Source organism: Trichoderma citrinoviride, assembly GCF_003025115.1.
Source record: "Trichoderma citrinoviride strain TUCIM 6016 unplaced genomic scaffold BBK36scaffold_19, whole genome shotgun sequence".
Lineage (NCBI taxonomy): Eukaryota > Fungi > Ascomycota > Sordariomycetes > Hypocreales > Hypocreaceae > Trichoderma > Trichoderma citrinoviride.
The window spans coordinates 347,721-370,675 of NW_020194727.1; the positions used below are offsets into that span (position 1 = coordinate 347,721).

The 22,955-nt window shown below is 38.7% G+C and overlaps 6 protein-coding genes and 1 non-coding gene across 7 annotated transcripts; 4 read left to right on the plus strand and 3 right to left on the minus strand.

Moving 5' to 3' along the window:
- Positions 1-983: 983 nt before the first annotated feature.
- Positions 984-1,988, plus strand: BBK36DRAFT_68733 (RTA1-domain-containing protein; the record flags this gene model as incomplete). The annotated part of the gene is made up of 3 exons (XM_024898521.1): positions 984-1,173; positions 1,235-1,486; positions 1,552-1,988. The coding sequence occupies 3 exons, from the start codon at positions 984-986 to the stop codon at positions 1,986-1,988; spliced, it is 879 nt and encodes a 292-aa protein (XP_024745437.1).
- A 394-nt stretch (positions 1,989-2,382) lies between these two features.
- Positions 2,383-4,764, minus strand: BBK36DRAFT_1172955 (lipoxygenase; the record flags this gene model as incomplete). Its single annotated transcript, XM_024895811.1, has 3 exons — positions 2,383-4,090; positions 4,154-4,375; positions 4,439-4,764. The coding sequence occupies 3 exons, from the start codon at positions 4,762-4,764 to the stop codon at positions 2,383-2,385; spliced, it is 2,256 nt and encodes a 751-aa protein (XP_024745438.1).
- A 1,037-nt stretch (positions 4,765-5,801) lies between these two features.
- BBK36DRAFT_t184 lies at positions 5,802-5,901 on the plus strand. Its single transcript has one exon. It is a non-coding gene; the product is annotated as a tRNA-Ile (tRNA).
- A 582-nt stretch (positions 5,902-6,483) lies between these two features.
- Positions 6,484-16,522, minus strand: BBK36DRAFT_1130370 (cytochrome P450; the record flags this gene model as incomplete). The annotated part of the gene is made up of 4 exons (XM_024891841.1): positions 6,484-6,589; positions 14,972-15,712; positions 15,773-16,225; positions 16,287-16,522. The coding sequence occupies 4 exons, from the start codon at positions 16,520-16,522 to the stop codon at positions 6,484-6,486; spliced, it is 1,536 nt and encodes a 511-aa protein (XP_024745439.1).
- Positions 16,523-17,690: 1,168 nt separating this feature from the next.
- Positions 17,691-19,498, plus strand: BBK36DRAFT_1130241 (cytochrome P450; the record flags this gene model as incomplete). The annotated part of the gene is made up of 4 exons (XM_024891821.1): positions 17,691-17,888; positions 17,954-18,226; positions 18,294-18,774; positions 18,837-19,498. The coding sequence occupies 4 exons, from the start codon at positions 17,691-17,693 to the stop codon at positions 19,496-19,498; spliced, it is 1,614 nt and encodes a 537-aa protein (XP_024745440.1).
- Positions 19,499-19,648: 150 nt separating this feature from the next.
- BBK36DRAFT_61695 (cytochrome P450) lies at positions 19,649-21,270 on the minus strand (the record flags this gene model as incomplete). Its single annotated transcript, XM_024898366.1, has 3 exons — positions 19,649-20,079; positions 20,149-20,794; positions 20,860-21,270. 3 exons carry the CDS (start codon positions 21,268-21,270, stop codon positions 19,649-19,651), a joined length of 1,488 nt encoding a protein of 495 aa, XP_024745441.1.
- A 698-nt stretch (positions 21,271-21,968) lies between these two features.
- Positions 21,969-22,918, plus strand: BBK36DRAFT_1130363 (RTA1-domain-containing protein; the record flags this gene model as incomplete). Its single annotated transcript, XM_024891840.1, has 2 exons — positions 21,969-22,212; positions 22,284-22,918. The coding sequence occupies 2 exons, from the start codon at positions 21,969-21,971 to the stop codon at positions 22,916-22,918; spliced, it is 879 nt and encodes a 292-aa protein (XP_024745442.1).
- Between the last annotated feature and the right edge of the window lie 37 nt (positions 22,919-22,955).

Consider the following 22,955-nt stretch of genomic DNA (forward strand, 5'->3'; position numbering starts at 1 on the left):
TACGGAATACGAATACCGTGTCTTAGAATTTTGGGTTAAGCGAATCCCGTGCAGCGGCAAGTAATCCGTGTGGGAAATTGGTCCCTTATAGGCCGCCGTTGAATCTTCGTACTTATACAAGGGCAGCATTAAGATGAATCGGCAATTAAAAAATTGCGACAATGGAAAAGACAACTAGATGGTTAGAATAGTACGTTTCCTGGTGCAGCAGAATCCTTTCCGGGACCAAGAACGAGGTATTTTTTCTAGAGGCAAAAGCTTGTAGCCATTGCTTGCTTTCCTCAAAGAATCATACATTCATCATCTGACGACTCTGGAGTCTCCTTCACACTATCGTGAGCATGGCGAAAGTACTCGAGAGGGGAGCACCTGATAACACTTTATGATCAATTCATTGTGAGATGAGACGGGAATATCCCGTAGGGTCAACGTCCAGTGTTTGCTTCCGTATATTGTTATATGCATTCATGTGGAGACGGATCAACTGCGCCTCCATCCCGTTGTCAGCAGCTTTTTCTACTTTAAGAGTTAGTTAAGCATAACTGTAAGCAACACCAAACAAATACTTGTATTTTAAAACGTTTTATGAGTCAGGGCATGCGCTGTGATGCGAGCATTGTAATCGACCTGGCTGCCGGAAATGCGTGGAACCCCAACACACCGGGTCCCCCGAGTATAGGTGGCCGCCGAGACGCGAAATGGTTCTACTCCGAAGCCCGATGTCCTCTCGTGCGGTTGGGCTTTGACTTTAGATGACGCGTATCAGGATCGCAAATTCTGAGAGCACAGCCTTTATGAAAAGGGGAAAGGGTTACTATTGGGAATTATTTAACGCTCTCGAAGCAGCATAGCTGCCGTTAACGGTGATGAAGCAAGTTCTTCACCATTACTTTCGCGACTTCATACGACTTCTTCCGTCCTTTTGAGACTTTTCGTGATATTTCTCAGCTTAAGTTCACTATTTACGTCTTGTATCATCGAATATGAGCAACGGCGGCAACACTTGCATCCCGGACTGGGAGCATGTATCCTTTTCATACTACAAATATGTCCCGTCCCTCGCTGCTGCAAGTATATTCGCGGCGCTCTTTTTCTTGTCTTTAGCAGGTCATTCCTTCCAGTTGTTGAACTTTAAGGCCTGGTTTTTGATGCCATTGGTTGTGGGATGTTTGTGTATGTGGTTCCGGAGCGAGAAGATCCGGCGCACCTTGATCCAGCTAACAATTTGTCACAGTTGAATTTGTCGGTTTCATCGGCAGAGCAGTTTCGGCAAACCAAAAACCAGGGTGCTGGACGGAGACACCATACCTTGTCCAGACAATGTTCATTCTGCTTGCCCCTGCGCTCTTCGCGGCATCAATCTACATGTCCCTCGGTCGAATCATTGAACTCCTAGATGGAGAGAAACATTCGATTATAAAACGAAGATGGCTCACCAAAATATTCGTCATTGGCGACGTAATTTGTTTCCTTCTTCTCGCTGGCGGTACGTTGCCCTGAATACAGGACACAGCGTCCGTCTTCGTACCTTTGCAACTCACACTGTCATAGGAGGCGGCATGTTGACCTCCGCAAAGGACAACAAATCCGCATTTGACGCCGGTAACAACATCATCATTGGCGGCCTCGTACTTCAACTTCTCTGGTTCGGCTTTTTCGTTGCCATTGCCCTCGTATTCCATCGCCGGATGAACCTGGCCCCAACAGCACGAAGTCAGCAGCAGCCCGATATGCGATGGAGAAGCTATCTTCATGCCCTCTATGTTGCCAGCACGCTGATCATTATTCGAAACGTTTTCCGTCTCATTGAGTATTGCCAAGGCAGTGGCGGCTACCTACTGACCACGGAAGCTTTTGTCTACTGTCTGGACGCATTGCCCATGTTCTTAGTTGTTGTCTGGTTGCATTGGAAGTATCCCGGACAGATGAGTCCTCTTCTCCAGAAGCAAAGCCTTTACAGCAATCCCATGCAGCAGATTCCGGTGTAGTCTAGAGTTTTTTGTGACCATAATTACCTTATACAATAAGTGAAAGCTCATAGATTCTGTGCTTTATATTTCGCATCTGTTCAAATGTCTCTTGCAGCTTGCGCATCCTCAGCACGATAGCAAAATCCTACACAAACTTAATGTCTTCGTGTGCACAGAGAACATTAAGATGCCAACCTTGCATTTGTACATTTTTTCAAGACTGTCGGTTACATTCGATACGCACCGGCGGCACTGACAGTTATGCCCTTACTTTGAAAGCGCAGGTCAGTATTGATTCTCTATCTTCTGCTCGTTTATGTATCCCTATCAGTTTGGCTCCGATCACTTCGACAAATGCATATTCTCAACATCAGGCGTGCTATTTTGTCGAAAACACGAATATCTGAGCTCTCTAAATGAGGATTGACCTTGCTGTCGCTTCAGGGTTCATCACTTTATAGGGAATTCGCCCTATGTCCATCTTGTCGGAAGTCTCTTTGAACTCAGACTCCAATTGTAGGAGGTCGCCTTCGAACTTCTTGCAAATTGCCGCAATCGCTTCTCGATCCTCCGTAGTATTGCCCCAGTTCACCTTTTGCTGGGACTGAGCAAGGGTGATGAGATTGCTACTCCCCGCAGGTTTGAAGCTCAGCAACCAAGGCAATTGAGTTGCAAGCATCCACTGTCGTTGACGGCCGATTGGAAGCGCTTGCATCAGATCGTTTTCCTGATATTTTGAAAGCTCTTCAAGTGTCTGTGGGAGCCCCTTTGCGAGAGCTGGAGGCTTAGCTGGTACAAATGCCAAGTAGAAGTTTTGTAAGTAGTTGACGGCACTGTGGAACGGGGCAGCAATGTGGATGCTCATGGTGATTGCGTCGCAGAGGTCATTCAGTGACCGTATCTTTGGGAAACTGGTAATCCCAGCATAAAGCTGAATTTCTTTGCACCAGTTTCTGATGGAGTCATCCGCTTCAACTCTGGCATCTGCCAATTTCTCATCCAGGCCATATGAGGTCTGCAGCATCGCCTTGACGTAGCTTCGAATGCATCTCCACATGGACAATGCGTTCTTGGCGTAGGCATAGTTCTTGTACCTATCCGCGCTGAGCCCGTCAACAATGTCAGAGAAACCTCGGTTTGCCAAATCCCGGGGGACATAGCTATTGACGAAGTCGAAGTTGTTGTATTCATAGCGCACCAATTTGTACAGCTCAGAAGGTTCCAGACCGACCAGCTCAGTGATGACACGGGGGACGAGTGTTGCTCGCGCACCTGCGTTGAGAGAAAGCGTCTTATACCAGTGCGGATTCAGAAGCTTGAATACGATGTGATTCTCGGGAACGGTGCGATGCGTGGCCACAATGACTGCTTCCTCGATAAAGTGCGCACGAGTCAGGTGAACGCCGACCTCATGGAACATCCAGTCAGACACTTGGGCGCATGTCTTGGCATAACGCCAAGGCCAGTCATCTCGTTCCTCCGGGATTATCTCATCTGTTGCGGTTGGCTCTCGAGGATCGTAGCTCTTGTTGAAGATGGTGACCGAGTCTTTCATGCTTTGCTTGTAGTCAATGACAATTGCAATCGGGTGAAGCCTTCCGTCGTCGTGAAGCTGGAATAGAGTAACAGACGCGCAAGCCCAGTTGCATTGATTTGCAGCACCAGCATATCGGAGTTCCTTTCGGGCATCAACGTCGATGGCATGGCGCAGGTGGCTAAAATCTTGCACGAAGAATGCTGAATCCTGGGCCAATCTTTCTTCCCATGTCGACAGTTTCTGCTCATGAGCCGCTGCCCTGAATTCATTCAAGAGGTTGGGAGTGATCCTTTTGATAGTGGTTGGGTTGGCACCAGTGAAGGACTGTTCGGCGAATCGACGATCGCTGTACCAGTCTTTGAGTAGTCCAAGATTCTCTCCTTGAGCAATGTCGGTGCCCGTTTTGCGGTGTTCCCTGTTGTAAGTTTCGAAGGCTTCCATATTTGGCTCTTGCATGGCCGCATCATGAACGCTCCCATTGATATAACGCAAAACCCAAGTGATCGCATCCTCAGCCCAGCTCGCCGGGATAAAGTCCAAAATGTTGGGCACTTCCATGCCCAACGGACCCTGGGCGACCCAGCTGGACAAGCGCAACAAGAAGCTACGGAGTATCGCCGTGATCCCTGAGGTGGAGGAGCTTGACAAAATCAAGCTGGTTTCAGCCAGACCAAAGAAGTTGAAGATTGACGTCAGCCAATTTCTATCCTTCCAAGGGATAAGCTCCAAGTGAGGCGGATACCATGGAATTTCGTCTGTCGGTTCATTGTAGTATATCTTCCACTGGTAAGAGCTGTTTTTCTCCCTGAGGCTGAGCGGGCGAGGCCAAATTTGCTCTACCCCGGAATTGCACAGGTGCAAATCAGCGCTGATCAGTCCAAAGTTAGTTACCCGGCTTGACTTTCGAGATGCATATATAATCGATACTCACGTCTTCTCAACCCTATCGTATAACTGCGCAAAGGTTGCTTGGACCTGTTGGTACGTAGCTTCATCGTTTGCATCGTCCTTGTAAAAATTGAACTTCGGGCGCAGTGCTGTCAAGTTGCGATGACCTTTGAGTTCATTTCTGGCTAACCTCTGCCTATAATGAGCTATTTGCGTCGCATGCTCCGTGAGCAAGCTGTCCACGATCAATGGGTCGATTTCAGATGGGGGGACATGGCTGGGATCGAGCTTGCGTTGTTCCGCATGATCGCCATTAGCTGGCGGTGCCAGAATCAAGTCTGACGTCCACCGAGGATAACTTCCACTCATATCAGTGGGCAATAGGTCCTGTCTGATGGTCGACAGTTCTCAACGAAAGTTACGCGAGGAGAAAGGGAAGTGTTGCTGTGTAAAGAAGAAGGGAGCTAGGGGTTGGCCCTGTAGTCTTTATAAGATTGAACGATTTGGGATTTTCAAGACAATCTAGGTAAATGTCAAAAAGATTACTCGTTTGCAATTCTCACTGATGGAACTGAAATCTTGACTCCTCTTTCTCATGTATGCTCATACTTGCAGTAGAGACCAATGGGGAATTGCTATATGGGTCTCATCCACACACGTCGTCACGTATGGATATGCATGCAAAGGCCTTCGTCGAATCAGATCATAGAGGCTCAAACGGAAGTCAAAATGCTATGTTACACAGGCATCCGACCCTCTCCTCATGCAGTCGTGCCTTTGGTTTGGTTCAGACTCCGTGAGCCTGATATGCCACCACCAGTGCTGTAGGCAGCGCTCAGCGTAGGCTGAATGCGGCGTTTATGGCAGCCTAATATGACAGGTTCATTGTAATGCCCTCATCCTCACATTAAGAGTGCATACAGAGGAGCATTGCATGTGGACGCGCATATAGAGGCTACATGAAGCTGCAACTGCCGAGTCTTTCGCTACTTGCGTACTAGCTGCTACACTCACAGCTCATATACTTAGCTGAAGACAGTTGCCAGTGGCTAGCTGAGTTCGGTGGGGATGCCTAAACAGTCCAATAGCTCATTGCCATATGTACTGCATATATGCACATGTACGAATCAGCTGCGAAACTAATTTGCGCTGGAGTTTCCATCGAATCATAACTAGGTAGCATCGGCTTGGAGTGGAATGGATTGCGGCCTTATGAGTGCAAGAGCCCTGAAGCAGGGGACGGAACGTCCTCCGAATTTAGATGCCGTGCTTGCCGCGGCAGCGTTATATCAGCTCAAAATTCCATCGATTTGAAGTCGAAGAGCAGCACCGTTGTCCGCCGTAGAGACGGCGCCCCTAGAAGATTCTTGTAAGGCATAGTCAAGAGTTTGCATAACGAATAGAGGGCTTCCGTAGCTCAGTTGGTTAGAGCTTCGTACTAATACTTTAGTCCTGCGCTAAGCGTTAGTAATGCGAAGGTCGCAGGTTCAAGCCCTGCCGGGAGCAGCAGTTCCAGTGCCGTCTAATTCGTTGTTTTTTTTTCTCCCTGTGTGTTTTTATCCTCTTTTAACTTTTATCTTTTTACTTAATATTTTCTTAATTTTCTAGCTTCTTATATATCTTATATTTAAGAGAAATTACTATATTATACTAAGTAGTTTAAAAACTACTAGCCTACTTAGTAAATTAACTACTTAAAATAATATATTTAAAGAATATTTATAAATATATATTCTATTACCCTAGATAGCTATAATAAGCTAATAACTAGTCCCTCTGCTTATATTTATAAATATAATTATACTTTATAATATTTTAGAGAATATTAGCTATACTTAGATTTAATATAATTTATTAAGAGTCTTTTATATAGTAAATTAAAAATAGTTCTTTATTAGCTATAATAATATTATTTATTTTATTACTACCTTATAATTCTAATAATAGTATAGCAGTGACTAGACAATTTACTAAAAATAAGGGCCCCTTTGCCCTTTTAATTATAATTCGTATGCCTATAGAAATAGGAAGCCTAGGTTATATCTTCACACTCTATTTTACATCCTCCTATCTATCACGCTGCCTTATCTATACATTTTCTAATCTAATCGGCTTCTTTGCTCCTGTACTAGATGCATAGTTCTGCGCGGCAAACCTATTCTCCGCGTTAAAATCCAGAGCCATAATTACAAGTCTAATGCCTGCTAAAGGCATTTATAAGGGCCTAAGCAAAGCTACTGTATAGAAAGCGCAAGCGCAGCTTTAGCGCCTTATTAAATGCAGATAATTAATATTACGCCCTGCCTGCCCTTTTTATAATTATTATTACTATTAAGAGCCTTATTATTAATAGCCTTAATAGCATATATAGAAAAAAAAGTTATAAAAAAAAGCCTTATATAAGATTTAAATGCTTAACCTTCTAGCTGCTTTATAATATAAAGGGCCTTTTTAAAGCTATAGATTATATTTATAAGTATAGTAAGAGAGGTAATGCCCTTATACCTTTAATTACTTTTACTAAGCGCTATTATAGCTATACTTAAGCCTAGTTAGTAGGCATAATCTACTGCTTATAAAGGTTATTTTATTATAAGGAAAGACAGCTAGAATAGTAAAAAGGTAAAAACTCTTTATATACTAGCTTTAATATATTATAGGCTAGATTTAAAGACTTAGTTACTTATTTTATAATGCTTAGCTTTTATATAAGTAAGAAGGCTTAAAGCCTTTTTTTTAACTGCTTTTATAAAAGTTAAGCGCTTTATTATAAAGCAGTGTTATTACTCTAGCTATTTTATTAAATATCTTATATATAAAAGGCAAGTGTATATATAATTAATATAATAGCTAAAGGCTATTACCTTTTTTAAATTATTATACTAACTATAATACTAATATCTAGCTAATATTATAAGGAGAAGAGATATTATTGCCTATAAAGGATAGGTTATAATACTTATATATATAAGGCTTAAAGGATATTATAACACTTATATATATAAGGCTTAAAAAAAAGTATTATAGCGCTTATATATATAAGGCTTAGAGGAGGAGATTATAATGCTTATATATATATATAAGGCTTAGGAGACTATAAAGCTTATATATATAATGCTTAAAAGAGGTTATTATAATATTACTGCTTTAATTAAATAATAAAATGCTTAATATTTAATGCCTTTTAATATATAGCTTTATGCTTTATATTTATGCTATTATTTTAAAGGCTTTTTTATAATATAGGTAGTAAAATATAAATTAAATAAAGAGGCGTTTATAATAGTATTAAATATTAAATAGCCTTATATATTATAAATAGAATATATATATTAAGTTATTATTCTTGCTCTTTTCTCTTTTTTTCTTTTTTTATTATTATGCTTATTACCTTTATCTTTATTACTACCCTCCTTATTAACCTGCTTAAGATCTTTACTATGCCTTTTAAAAAAGCTAACCTAAAAGGCAAGCATAAAGCTAACCTTAAGGGCAAGGGTAAAGCTATTATTATATTTAAGGCTACTTCTTTTAAAGTAGTATATCTCCTTTTATCCTTTATGTTTTTAAGCGCTAACTTTATATTACTTTTAGTAAAAGCTAAAGAAATAAATAATATAGTCTTAGGTTAATAATAATAGCGCTAGCTTATTATAAGTAGCAGTAGTAGTAGTAATAGCAGTAGTAATCTTATAAGATTTACTATATAAGAATTATATTAAAAGCCTTATTATTAGTAAAAAGGCAACTTCTTTTAATTAATATATAGATTTAAAGGGAAGCTCTTAGCACTATAAGCTTTATAATAAAGGCAGCTATAAGTATAAACCCTAGTATATTTCTTTCTTTCTTTTAGACTGTTTTTATTATTAAATATATACTATAGCTATTATTAGCTTATGCCCTTTATTTAAAGACTTAATTATGCTATTAATAAGGAAGATAAGAAGGTTTATTTATAAATTTCCTACTTTTTATACTTTATATTAATAATATGCTAGGTAATAAAGTAATACTATATAGCTATTTATCTTATAATTAATATACTTAATAATAAGGATCTAGTGCTTAAGTTAAATAATAATAATAAAGGTAATAATAATAAGGTAAGCTATAAGCAGGCCTATAAGGCTTAAAAGACTATAGCTAAGTATATTTTTTATAAATAGGCACTAGTGCTAAAGAGAGAAAGTGTTATTATTATTTTTATAATTATTAGTCTTTAATTATATTTTAATTTAAAAAAGGAATAGAATTTTAGAATTTATTTATATAAAAGGCATATATAAGGTAATATATATAATTAGTATTAAAGGGCAAGGCTATTACTATTTAAATATTAATTATATATAATAAAGCTATAAAGGTAATAAAAAAAAAAAGAGAAAGAAAGGAATAATAATAAAGATAATTTAAGTAAAGGAAATAGCAGTTAGCGCTAGTATTATCTAGGGTAAATGTTATTAATAATTAAAGTAGTAAGGATCTTTAGCTAAGTTAGTATTACTATAAATAGTAAGTAAATTAAAAAAAGTATTAAATAAAATGCCTTATAGTATTTTAATATATAAGACTATTATATATATTAAACTTATAAAGAAATCCTTTTATAATATATTAATTATAGCCTATTTTATTATATAGCCTTATAATTTATAAATAGTAATAGTATAAGCTATTATTAAGGGAAATTACATCTAGCTATATAAGGCGCTTTCCTTAATAAAGTCTTAAGTAAATTAAAAAATAGGCATTACTTTTTATAACTATGCTTTTTTAAGATAAGGAGGATTATTATAATAATTAAATTCTATAAGTATAATAGCTAAGTGCTAGGTATAGGGATCTTTAATATCTTATGCTTATAAGATATTATAAACTTAGCTAATTATATTATTAACTAGGCTTATAAATATTTAGATATTCTTTATTAATATTATATATATACTAATATAGAGATATAAGCGCTAGTTAAGGTTTTTAATAAATAAAGAATTAGCTTTTTATACTTTAAAGCTAGTGTTAAAAGCTATAATATAAATATATAGCTTACTTAGCCTTTTTATATAATTAAGGTTATACTTTTAAACTTAAGTATTAGTAAGATAGATTTAAATAGCTAAGTTAAATTACTAAACCTTATTTAATAGCAGTAGAGCTTAAGTTTATATATATAGTAAATGCTAATCTTTAATTATAGGAATATTCTAATATAGGCATTAAAGGGTAAGGCAGAATAAAGCTTAATTATCCCTTACTTAGTAAATAACCTGCTATAACTTAACTATAATACTAATTAACCTATATATATTATGCCTTAATAAATTAATCTTGCTTTAAGGCTCTGCAGTAAAGAGAGAGCATTTTATAACTAAAGGCAGTTAATAAAAGTTACTTAAAAGAAGGATGCTTTAACTATTAAAATACTTATTTTAATATACTAGGAAAATCTCTTATAGTTAATAATTAATATATTTTATTATATATAAGCCTATTATAGACTTTTTATTAATAATAAGATATTAAATATAGTATAATTTATTATAAATATTAAAGATATTAATAGCAGAAAGAGATAGTAAATTACTTAATATTTTAAAAATAAGTAACTATAGTAAGAAATAAAGTATAATGCTATTAATTATATTTATAGCTATACTAGTTAGTATAGCTTTAGCTATAACCTGCTAATTAAAAAGCACTATTTACTATAGCTTTATAAAAATAGCCTTAATAAAGAAAGACTTACTAGTACTGCTTAGGCTATTAATCTATATATAAAGAAGAGAGGGGTTTAGCTTTAAAGGGTTAAGTTAATTATTAAGATAGTTAATAAATAAATTAAAGACTAAGCGCTACTTAAGGTTTAACTGCTATATCTTTATATTTATTATAATATCTTTTATAGTAAAAGGTTATTACTTTTTAGCTGCTTTTAATAGTAATTCTTAAGCTATAAAAGGTCTAGATAATACTTAATATAAAGTTACTAATTATAAAAAAGGTTAATAAGGCAATTTTTAAATATTTTTATATTTTTTATTTTAAGCTTAAGATTTAGCAGCTATATTACTAGCTGCTGCTATTTATTATTAATAACTGCTTTTTTATTTTACTTTTCTTTTTTAAACTCTTTAAGAGGCAGTAGTAAGAGGTTAGAATAGTAGTTATTAAGGTATATGCTAGAGTGTATTTTAATATAGTATTAAAAGGCCTTTTAAAAGCTATTAAACTAAATGCTTTTTATAGTTATAAGGCTTATAAGATCTTAATAAGTATAGTATAATATAAGCTATATATAGTAATACTGCTTAAGCTTATTTAGTTCTTAATCTAGGCAGTATTTTAAGAAATAATTAAGAATATATACTTTTACCTTTTTAAAGTATTTAAGCTTAGACTAGTTTATTATAGTAAGCTATATAAAATAGCTTATATCTTTATACTTTAATTATTAAGTAAGATATTTATTATATATTAACTATATAAAGTAAATACCTTTTTTAATAATAATCTTAATCTAGAGTTATACTTTAATAGGTTAGTAGTTAATAGTAATTATAATATATATACTTTTTTATAATAGTAAGTTTAATAAAAGATAATAAACCTCTTAGCTTAATTAATCTCTTTTAGCTATTAACTTATTTATAAACTTTATTATAAAGCTAATTAAAGGCTAGTTACTGCTAATTATAAAAAGAATAGCCTTAGTAATATCTTTATATAATATATTATAAACCTTAGCCTTATTAATATACTTTATAATATAAAAGAGAATAGTATAAGAACTTATAATAAGAGAGATATTATAGTTAGTAAGCTATATAATAATAAAAAGGTAATTATAATTATTTAACCTTATATTATTATATATACTATTAAATATAAAGTAAATAAGATTAAAATTATATATTAAAATAAGGCTTTTATAAAAAGTATAAAAGAAATAAAACTAGCAGACTTTACTATTTATAAGCCTGCTATTAAAGAGCTAGCAGTAGTAAAGGTAATATACCTTAAAGTATTTATAGACTTATATAATATTAATAATATTTAAAAGGAGCTAGAATATTAGCTTTTATTACTTATAAGCTAAAGGGTTACCCTTTTTATATAAATTAGCGCGCTTAAGTTAAGGATTAAAAGCGCTTATAAATAGCCCTTAATAATTAGTAAATACTTAATAATTAGCTATACTAAAGAGATTAACCTTTAGGCTGTTTTTAATTTAATATAGCTTATAAATATAAATACTACTATAAGCCTATTACTTATAGTAATACTAATATTTTAATATTTATAGCTTAAGGAGAATAATAGTTTATAAGAAAGTCTTAAACTAGAAGTTAAAATAATAAGCTATAATATAAAGGTTATCTTTAAGGTTTTATATTAAAATCCTAATTTTATTTTAATTAAAGGCTATTTACTATGCTTAATAATAAGGCATATAGTGTTAAAGACTCTTTTAGTAGTTATTTACTATAGAAAATATTAAAAAGGTGCTAGAATAGCCTAGGGCATATACTATTACCTTTAAGGCCTGCTTTTTACTACTTTAGTAAGGGCAGGTGCTTTAAAGGCTGCTTAAGTAGTAAATAATAAAGTTTAGCAAGGCCTAGGCATTAAGAGTATTATTATTAAATACTGCTTAAATATTATTTACTATAAGCATATGCTAAGCTACTTAGCTAGGCCTTTTAATAAAAAAAAAGCTATAAATATTTATAAAGGAATATATATATATATTAAACTTAATATAATAGAACTATAAATACTAAGTAAAATAGCTATTATACTATTTTATAATAAAAGTAAAGTACTACTAGTAAGTAATAAGGTATATATAAGGCTAGATAAAGTTAGCTTAACTTTTTAAAAAAAAAGTTAGAAATATAAAAGATAATAAAGGCTGTAATTTATTAAACTTACTTAAAAGGGTTAACTAAATGTTAGGCATTTATAAATAAGGCTGCTGCTATTATAATAACTGCAGAGGTATATATTAAGATAGTTAAAAAGGGATTTACTTAAGAGGTGCTTAGGCCTAACCCTTTAGCTTTATATAAAGCTAATTAAGGTTAGCTTAGGCTATAATAAGGTTAAGCATAGTAGTAGTATTAAAATTATTACTATTAGGCAGATCCTTATTAGCTATTACTTTTTTAATATTAACTTTAGCTTAGTAATAGTTTAAGATATCTTAAAAAATATCCTTATTTACTAAAAGCTAGCTAAGCTGCTTTTTATTAATTAAAATATCTTTATAGCTAAGATAGTGCTTTTTTAAGAATATTAGCTATTATTAAATATAATACTAGTGTATATAGAACTGCTTTTTAAATTACTATATTATATATACTTAGTTTATTTTATTTATAAACTATAAGATAATTATATTAAGGTTTAAAGGAAGTAATAGCAGTTATATATATATACTTTTAGTATTATATAAGAAACTAATTATATACTCTTAATATTTATACTATTACTTATAATACTAAAATATCTATATATAGATATAAATATATATAATAAGCATCTTCTTAACCTAAAATAGCTTTAGGAGATAAGTTAGTATATTTTTAAAATTAAAGTTATTCTTAATAAAATAAAAGTATAGTTTATTAAAGCAGTAAGTTATATTCTTTTTTTAATAGTAGTAGTAAATGCTGCTTATAAAGTATTAGCTAAACTACCTAATTTAATATTAAGGGTAAAGCTTTATTTAATACTTATTTAATTATGCCTGCTAAGTGCTAATAAGATGCTAGTTAGATAGTATTAAGGTAATAGCGCTAAGGTTACTCTTAAAGGGAATGTCTAGCTTAACTAGCTTTTAAATAATAGCTATAGGTATTATCTTATAGCCTTAAGAGTGTTAAGAAGAAAGTGTTTATTATAAAAAAGATATATTTAAATTATACCTGCCCTTAAAAGGAGATAGTTTTAAATAATAGCTATATTAGCTAGGTTAATTAAGTTAATTAGGTTAGCTTACCTTACTATATACTTAATAAAAAAACTATTTATTACCTAGTATTATAAGAAAGTAAAATTATAAATATATTTAACTATAATAAAAATATATCTAGTGCTTAGTATTTATATTTTTAAAAGCATTAATATAATAAATATAAGTATTATAAGTAGGATTATAAGTAAATAAGGGCTTAAGAAGCTAGTATAAATAGTAAAAGAAAAAGTTATAATACTTATTATCCTAAGTATTAGATTAAGAAGGTTAAGATATAGCTATTAATTAAAAGGTTATTAAGGTTAAAAAGAGAACCTCTTTAATGCATTAAGCTATATAATGCTTATATTAAATTAACGCCTGCTTTTAATATATATCTTATTTTTAAAAAGTGTTATTAGGGTTTATACCTTAATAAAAAAACTATACTAAGCTATTAATATAAAAAAATAACCTAAGTATATAAAAAAGTAAAAGATTAGTAAGACTAGTAATATAAAGGGTAATAAGCTATAGCTATTAAAAAAGGAGAACTTTATACTACTAGGCCTGCTTAAGTAACTAAATGTTAGAAATAACTTATTTACTTAAGCTAAAGAATAACCTTATAGCTTAAGAGATTTATAATAAGGTTAGTAATAGCTATAAGAGAGAGGAGTAAAGAATAAATATATTATTTAGCAGATAGCCTTTTATTAGCTTTCTACTATTAGCAGTAGTTTAGGCATTTACTTATAAAAGGGCCTTTAGGCTTCCTTAAATTAATAAATTTATTATTATGCTTAAACTATAAATAGTAAGTGTACTTATATATAGGAATGTTAAGAGTATCTTTAAGAAGTATAAGACTAGGATTTTTAAGTAATAGTAGTAAAGAAGATATTATAGCAGTAAAAGCTATAGCAGCAGTAAGAGCTATTAATAATACTATTAATAATACTATTAATAATACTATTAATAATACTATAATAAATACTTAAAAAGGCTAAAGGTTAAAAGTCTTAATTAAAGTAAGATTTAAAAGAAAAATATATTTATAAATATAATATATATAGGTTATTACTTAAGTGTTATAAATATATAGTATAGGTTATATATATTACTAGGCTTATATAGTTATATAACTAAAATTAGTAATGCTTATTAATTAACTTTTAAAAATATTATTTAAGATATTTACTTAAGGCATCTTCCCTCTTATTCTAGGCATTTATAAAAGATAAGATTAATATTATTTAAATGCTTAAATAACGCTAATTTATCTAGTACTAATATTATTATAATGCTTTAAACTATATATGCATAATTTAATAATTTATAATATTAATAAAGTATATAAATATTAAGGGATCTTAAGACTTTATAATTATAATATTATAATACTAACTTTAACCTTATAAAAATACTATAACTAGGAGTCTTAAATACCTTTAAAAGCAGTTAATAAGGTAAAAATAACTAATTACTATATAACTTTTTTTTTAACTTCCCTAGCGCTTAGGAAATTGTTAATTAAATAACTAAGCGAAGCTAAAAAGCAGCAACTCTCTAGTAATCCCTGCGCTTAGCTGCTTCGCAGCTTCGCTTAGGATTAACGCGCATGAGGCGAGAATCTCCTTCTTGGCTAAATGGCGACCGGGACATAAATGTGCGCCTCCGCCATATGGGACAAATCCCTGGGTCCTGACTTTGCCGTGATTGTCTGTACCAACACCGCCAGGGAGAAATTTCTCTGGCCCGAAAGTCTCAGCGTCTCCGCCCCAAAAGCTGGCTCGGTTGTGCAGAAGGAATGTCGGGATACAGACCCGCCAGCCCTTTTTGAAGAGAATCTCACGGCCGGCATCTGGGTCCGTCAGCACGACGTCTTCGAGAACCACGCGGTTGCATGTTGGCGTGGAGCCGATTCGGAGAGCCTCTTGGTAGCAAGCGTGGAGCAACGGGCATTCCGCCTCAACACGTCCAATGTCAAGCTCAGCCTTACGGCCGGCGGGATTCTCGTGCACAGTCAGGATGGCTGCAAGTTGCTTGCGCAGTACCTGCAGCAGAGCTCGGTCGGCGAGAATGTTTTGTATCATGGCAACAGTTGTTGGCACTGTATTCACCGTAGCAACAGAAATTTTGAACACTTCAATACGACAGCAATCCTCGATGCTCATTTTCATGTCGAGAGCTTTTGCAATGCCCGACTTGATGGCTTCGCTGGCAAACTCGATATTTCCGTTGCGGATGAAGTTTCTAAAGCCCTGGGAGATTCTGGAGACGGTCCGGACGCCGGTGGGTGCAACGAGACGAGGCAGAATGCCCCAACTGAGCCGTAATTGGTTCTCATCGAATGTCCTATTATTTGGGTACATGTGAGCACCGCGATGGTCTCTGGCTGGCACGGAATCAACTCACCAGATATCTTGAATGAGGCTATTGTCAACGGCCATTGGACTTTTAGGTCCATATAAGCCATTGGCAGTGCCCAGTGTAACGACATCCCGAACCCATACAAACAGATCTCTCGATACCCAGTCGTTACCAAAAGCATTAACTGCTTCAGCCACTACATTCGAGCAAATCTGGGCTGGCAGATTTGCGCCTGGACCCGGAGCTAGTGAGCGACTGAATTCCTCTCGGCGCTCTCTCAATGCCACGGTGTCTTTGTAAAGTCCAGCGTGGTCGAGGCCAAAATAGTGCCCGGACTCTTCACTCAGGCCCAGGATCATACTACTCACGTTCGCGATCAAAGGATCCATTGACAATGACTTGGACTTGAGCGCGGCGTGAGAAAGACCCGGTGATGTGACAATATAAGTCTTGTGACCAATAACACTGAGGGTGTACGCAGGCCATGAAGTGCAATGCCTTGTAGGATTAAGTTTCCAGTACGCCAATCGGTTTCAATGTACGTTATGAGGCTTCTCACCTCATACGGTCTAAGTAGGTGACCCCATGCTTATAGAATCCGATAAAATGCCCGATGAGCGGTATCGAAGGCTTGACGATAGGTGGCTCTCGAGGATCATGCCGAGGGAATTTAAGATAACGCCAGACAACGCAAACGAGGAGTAAGGAGAGGCCAAGATAGACGGACGTGTGCTTGGCTGGTCTTTCAGTGAGATTGTTAGATCCCGGGAGTAAAATTGCTGTATGAGACTCCATTGGCGGTAGCTGCTATTCCTGACAGACAGAGGAAAAATGCTATTGTCTTTCTTACCACAGAAGAAGAAGAATAGGTATGATGCTGCATTGACATATGTACACTATCAAAAGCCCTCGCAGCTACCGCCCACCACGCAACAGGCATCCACTGCAGGAAATAGCTCTGTGGGCTCTTCATGTTGCTAGTAATGCGTCATAGCCTCCTACTACAAGCTGGAGAGATGCTGCCCTGGTTAAGAACTGGCCGGCGGCTGTTGCTGATCTGCGACTGTGCGCTATTTGGCCCACCAGATCGTGAACGTTCTCCCACGAGTCCAGTCAATAAGCCGAGGTTCCATCTTTCGGCCTTGGTTCCAATGGAAGAATTTCCCGGACTCTGTTTCTTCTATCCCCGGATTGGCTAGTTGCGTATTCCGCGAGATCGCCGATGCAATTGAGGATCAGATCATGGTTTACTCCAGTGGGCAGGTATGTACGCGTCCCAGATTGCCCATGGACCAGGGGCGTTGATCATGTTGGATGGACGGCAGTGCATCTCCTAAAGTACTACTCCATGGGAGTTGGCGCTAGTCAACCCGCCTCCGCTCTGGCAATACTAGCTTTGAAGCCTGTGCTTGGAAGCCTGCAAAATCAGTCCAGAGTCAATTGTCAGAATCAATAATTCAGAAATCATCACGGACCAAATCGTGACCAAAGATGAACGTCCCGCCTGAGTGTGAAAGTTTCAGGTTTTACGCTCGAGATGAGGGATTTTATAGCAGTCCAAGTAGAGACAGGAGCGCCGAGTGCAATGCTACATGTTGGAAATATTCTGCTCAGGCAAGTACGTACCTAACGTAGTAGTACCTAGGCACCTACTTATGCATATCATAAGAGGTTAATGATTAAGGTACCTAGTTTCGCTACGCATACACCGTCAGCACACGATAAGGTACTGGAGTCTATTGTACTACCTAGTAGCTGGCGGATGCTCGACTTCACGGAAGAACAGACCATAATGTCGACAACATGAAGTCAGAGTGTTTTAAGCACATCAGCCGGAGCTACTGCCGTGGTGGTCCTTTCATGTCTGTTACTCTCATTTCATCTTCCGAGTCTTTGTTTGGTGGCAATCGCATACCTATCTATACTCTTGTGATACAGAATACTGTGCAAGCCCATGACGAGGATGGGCGTCCAGTCATTGCTTGCCTTGGCCGGAGCAACAGCCATTGCATCATACCTTAAACTATCTGGCGCTTCGTCTGTTGCAATTCTACTGAGTCTGCTCGGAACTCTGATCACTGAGCTGGCTCTATGTCTGGCTTTCTCAAGCCTAGTCTACCGATGGTTCCTTTCACCGACGAAGGACCTTCCTCATCCCAAAGTATGCACATCCCAATATGCCTATTGTCACAAGTTATTTACTGAACTGACACTGGCTTCCATTAGGATACCCCCTTCTTACTGGGAAACCTGATTCCATTCCTCAGTGAACCATGGGGAATGCCGCTGGCGCGTTGGCAACTGACGGTGCCGCCCACCGCCAGCGGCTTCTACCGTGTCTTCCTGGGCCCATTCGACTATCTGATTCCCAAGTCCTCGCAAGCAGTGAGTACCATCATGAGTCAGCCGTATCTGTACCACAAACCGGCTGCCGTTCGTGATGGTCTTGTCGAGAGCCTCGGAGTTGGCCTTGTAGCTGCCGAAGGATCTGTTCATAAAGTATGTAGAAACTTCTGAAGCCTCTGCATGCCCGTTCAATCTCACAGCTAACGTTGTATACGTGCAGAAGCAAAAGAAACTCCTAACTCCTATTTTTGGTATGAGTCGCAATAGGCGCCTTGTTCCACAGATGTGGACAAAGGCTCTGACCCTGGCCACCAAAATACAAGAGCTTGTTGCCGAAACTGGCTCAAAATCGGCTGTGCTCAACATGCATCCGTTAACTATGGCCGCTACGCTCGATGTCATTGGCGTAACAACTCTCGGCGTCGACTTTGACTCTGTGACGCGTCCCGATCAGCCCATCTTGCAAGCATATCAGCGTGTCTTTCCATCCTTTGAGAATCAAAGTGCGGTGGAAAAATTCTTTGGGGCGACTCTCCCCGCCATAATCTCGCCTCATCTGCTCTTCAAGCTGCCGTTCAAGCCCATCCGGGAATTCCATCAGGGTATGACTGCCCTACAAGATTTCTGCTTGACTCAAATTCGGCAGAAAAGACAGCAGATTGAGGAGGCTGAAGATGGCAGCGACGAGATACGAGAAAAAGGTAGGCAATATCTCCAGACAACCTCATCAACGCCCCGGCTCCGAACTCACCATTGGCTGCAGATATTCTTTCAGCCATCATTGCAGCCGGACTGGAAGATGAAAGTGAGATCCTCAGTCACATCCTGACGGTCTTGGCCGCCGGGCACGAGTCTACAGCGATAACGTTGGCATGGGCGATTTTTAAACTTGCACAGCACCCAGATGTCCAGGACAAGCTCCGCGCGGAAGTCTTCGCTGCCACCAGGAGCGCCAATCCAGAGGGGTTGACTCTGGAGAACATCAGCTCCATGAAATACCTGCGATGCTTTCTGATGGAGGTCCTTAGACTTTACCCAGCGTTCCCTGCCATGATGCGTGAAGCAGCCCACGACACCAGGGTCGGTGATCTCCTGATACCCAAGGGCAAGCAGATTATGGTCAGTCCATATGCTGTCAATCGGTCACAGGAACTATGGGGAGATGATGCAGACGAGTTCAAAGTCGAGCGGTGGGAGGACTCATACAGTGGTGGAGCCAAGACTTCTCAGGCATTTCTGACTTTTTCAAGCGGGCCACGCGTCTGCATCGGTAAAGACTTTGCCACGCTGAGCCTCAAAGTCTTCTTGACAGTTTTGGTTTCAAAGCTCAAATTTGAAGAGGCCATTCCTGGCTGGCATCCTGTGATTCAAAAAGGAACGAGTCTCAAGCCTCAGGGATTGAAGGTCAAAGTGTCACTACTCTGATGGGCAGCCTTCTGACATCAACGTAACCTTCATAGTGTGAACGGAAAACGACTCGAATGTAACGGAACCGTGGATAGATTGCTAGCTGTACGTCAGGTGTATTTGACCAAATCTTTTCATATTCTCTTCATTCTCCTTCTTAATCGCTTCCTATACTTTGGCTGACTTCGGGATCATCCCGACCTTTGTCCCGGATGCGTTCATCAAGGTAATTGACCATTTTTCCGCCCAGGGCTCATTGCTCCGCTTCTCGACCCTCTCAAACTGCTGCGCAATTCGGCTCACAATATAGGCCATTTTGGCATATGCATATGTTTGGCCGAGGCACATTTTTGGGCCCGCGCTGAACGGCAAAAAGTTCCAATGGGCATTCAAGCTCTCCCATCTCTCCGGGCGAAAGTCCTCTGCATCGCGACCATATACGTCTTGCCGGCGGTGGAGGCCAAAGGTGGAACAACTGATCACAGTCCCTTTGGGAACAAGGACTGGCGATTTTCTGTCCACACCCCCGCCACGTGGGAGGATGGTGGTCAGGTTCGCGGCGCGAAAGAGTACAGGTACCGGGGGATATAGCCGAAGGGCTGTCCAATGCGCAGTCACAGTCATCAGTAGGACGACAAACAAAATATTGTTGTGGCAGGCTTACTCACTCTCGTCAATCAGTTGTCGAAGATATTTCAAGCCCTTGATGTCATTATAAGTCGGCTTCCTCCCACCAAGGCAATCTACTTCTCTCTGAAGCTTCTTCCATATATCAGGCCGCCGTGCTAGGATGAAGAACAAAGTGCTCATCGTAACGGCTGCCGTGTCCCGTCCGGCGAGGAGCAAGCCCAATACTTCATACCTAATCTTCACTAGGTCATCTGTACTGTCGAGAATGCTATCCAAGAATGAGTCAGGCGGATTGCTGCCTTTGGCTGCTTTTCGCTTCCTATAGGCCTTTTCGATGATTTGGTCAACGAAGTCGTGCAATATCTCACACGCTCCGCTCATCGCATTGTCGCGGTAGAAGCGCAACAAGGGACCAAGCGTGGCACGCCGGTTAATCAAGTCCCCCACGCTGTCGAAAGCTTCAATGACCCTGTGAAGATGGGTTCCTGGCTGGCAGTTCAGTGTAGACACGTTTTCATTGAGAAGGAGCTGGACTACGTTGTCGAATGTGAGTCGGAAGAACAGGTGTTGAAGATCCACGGTAGATCCGTCATCGGGTAGGCAGGCGAAAAAGTTTTGCACACAACTTTCCAGCTTGCTGAAGTCCTCCACCTGTCTTCTGCCAATGTGTGGGCGGACCAGTGACTGTGAAAGAAGCTGGTCAGCCGCGATCATTCTTGTATAGAAAGGCGGAGCGGATTGTTGCGCACCCTTGAATGCTTCCACGGAGCTCCATCTGTGGTCAGTATGCTATCTCCCAAGAATGGTCCAAAGAGGCTCTTCTTGCCACTGTCGAAACCGCCGAATTGGCTCGACAGTAAAGCCTTGGCATTCTCCGAGTCGATTGTGCTGATGAAGAATTGGCCCAGGATGACTCCAGAGAATGTGTCGCCAAATAAACGGAAACGATCTTGCGCCGCTTGCAAAGATCTTCCCTGGCGAGCAATGGCAGCATCTTGCCTAAACAGAGAGTAACCAATGATCCTTTCTCCTTGCGGTAGGCGCGGGCAAGGCTGACATGCGGTCTGGCGAGCAAATCGTCGTTCTTTAGTTGAAGCGGCGGCCCTCTTGATGATCCAATAGGCGAATATTAAGAGAGTCAAGATATGAATATACATCATGCTCTATCCTTTCATGTCGGTAAGTCGGGGCGGGCTCACCGAGAAACAATTTACTAGAGCGGGCATAGGAAGTACGCCTGTCGATATTTGTTCTGCTTCATTAAGCTCTGGACATGTTCTTCTTGAGAGACACCCCGTTACTCCTTGCCCCACGTGGGAGATGATGCGACTCTTTCACCCCCTTACTCCATTTCATCGCACCCCTCCTCTGCCTGTTCTAGCTTGACAGGGCTGTGGAGCGCACCAACCTCATAGATGCATACTACCACAATTGTCCCACTGCGGATGTGGTAGCCTTGGCAATAGTGAACGGTAAGACGAGGATCAAGAAAGTGTCCATCAAAGCGCACGCACGCACCTTGCTTGACGTGTACCCAAGCTGTTTCATTCCTTTGAACCTGATTGAGGTTAGTTCTTATCCTGGCAACACCGAAATGTCGTTAGTAATTCCGTACGGTTAACCAGCTAAGTGAAATCTTTTGTCTTATCTAGAGGTCACGGAGTTATCGTTCTCTTGCTAAGGACCTCCGCCTCCACCGTCCCTTGACCCGGATCAAAATAAGCCTGCTCTCGCAAGGACTGTGATTCTCTACTGGCCTCTCACTTTCTCAGCTTATCATCCCACTATTTCTTGTTCTCTGTTGACACTGCAACACTACAAGATCGTTCTCAATAACTCCTTGAGGCAAAACCTCAACATGAGCTCCCCACCTCCTGCGCCCGTCGGCATCGACCCGGCGACTTGGAACTCAATCCTCCACATCCGCACTGGTTGTTTTCCGACTTTACTCCCTGAACTCAGAAACGATTACGGATACCGGCCAAGCCTCGGTGCCGGCATCGCCTTCGATGCACTCTTTGGATTGACTTTAGTCGGTCATGTCATTCAAACGATTCGCTTTAGGCGCTGGACGTCCATTCTGTTCGCCATTGGCGCTCTCAGTACCTCACCCATTCTGTATTGGCCTTGTTCGCCGAGGTCCGGCAACTGACTGTGTAATCTCTTCTTCTAGCGGAAGCGATAGGATGGGCCGGCCGAACATGGAACGCAAAGTGCCCTTACAATCACGACGCCTTCTTGATGCAGATCACGACTCTCATCATAGCACCAACCTTTTTCGCGGCCGGACTCTATGTACTTCTCGGCACCCTAATCAAGGAACTGGGGCCACAAACAAGCAGTCTGTTACCCGGCTCCTACGCAATCATCTTTTGCACTTGCGATGTAATTTCTCTGGTCGTGCAAGCTGTAGGTGGTGCCTTAGCAGCCAAGGCCACCGTCGAGCTCAATGGAGACACAACAACTGGGACGCACATTATGGTCGCTGGGATCGCGTTCCAACTCTTCACCATGAGTATTTTTGCGCTGCTAGTTTTTGACTTTATCCGTCGCGCCAGAAGATTGGTGATGATGAGGTCAACAAACCTTGCCCTGATAGCTCTCTTTGTGGCATTCTTGATGATATACATCCGATCCATCTACCGTACCGTTGAATTGGCTGAGGGTTGGACTGGATTCCTGATCACTCACGAGGGATCCTTTATTGGACTTGATGCGATTCTTATGGTGATCGCTGCTGTTGTGTTTCTGATATTGGACCCTGCAGTGCTACTCCAAAATCGCCGAGTCACCTCGGTGGAAAAATGAGAATTGGTCGAGAAGGAACATGCATTGTTATGCTGGG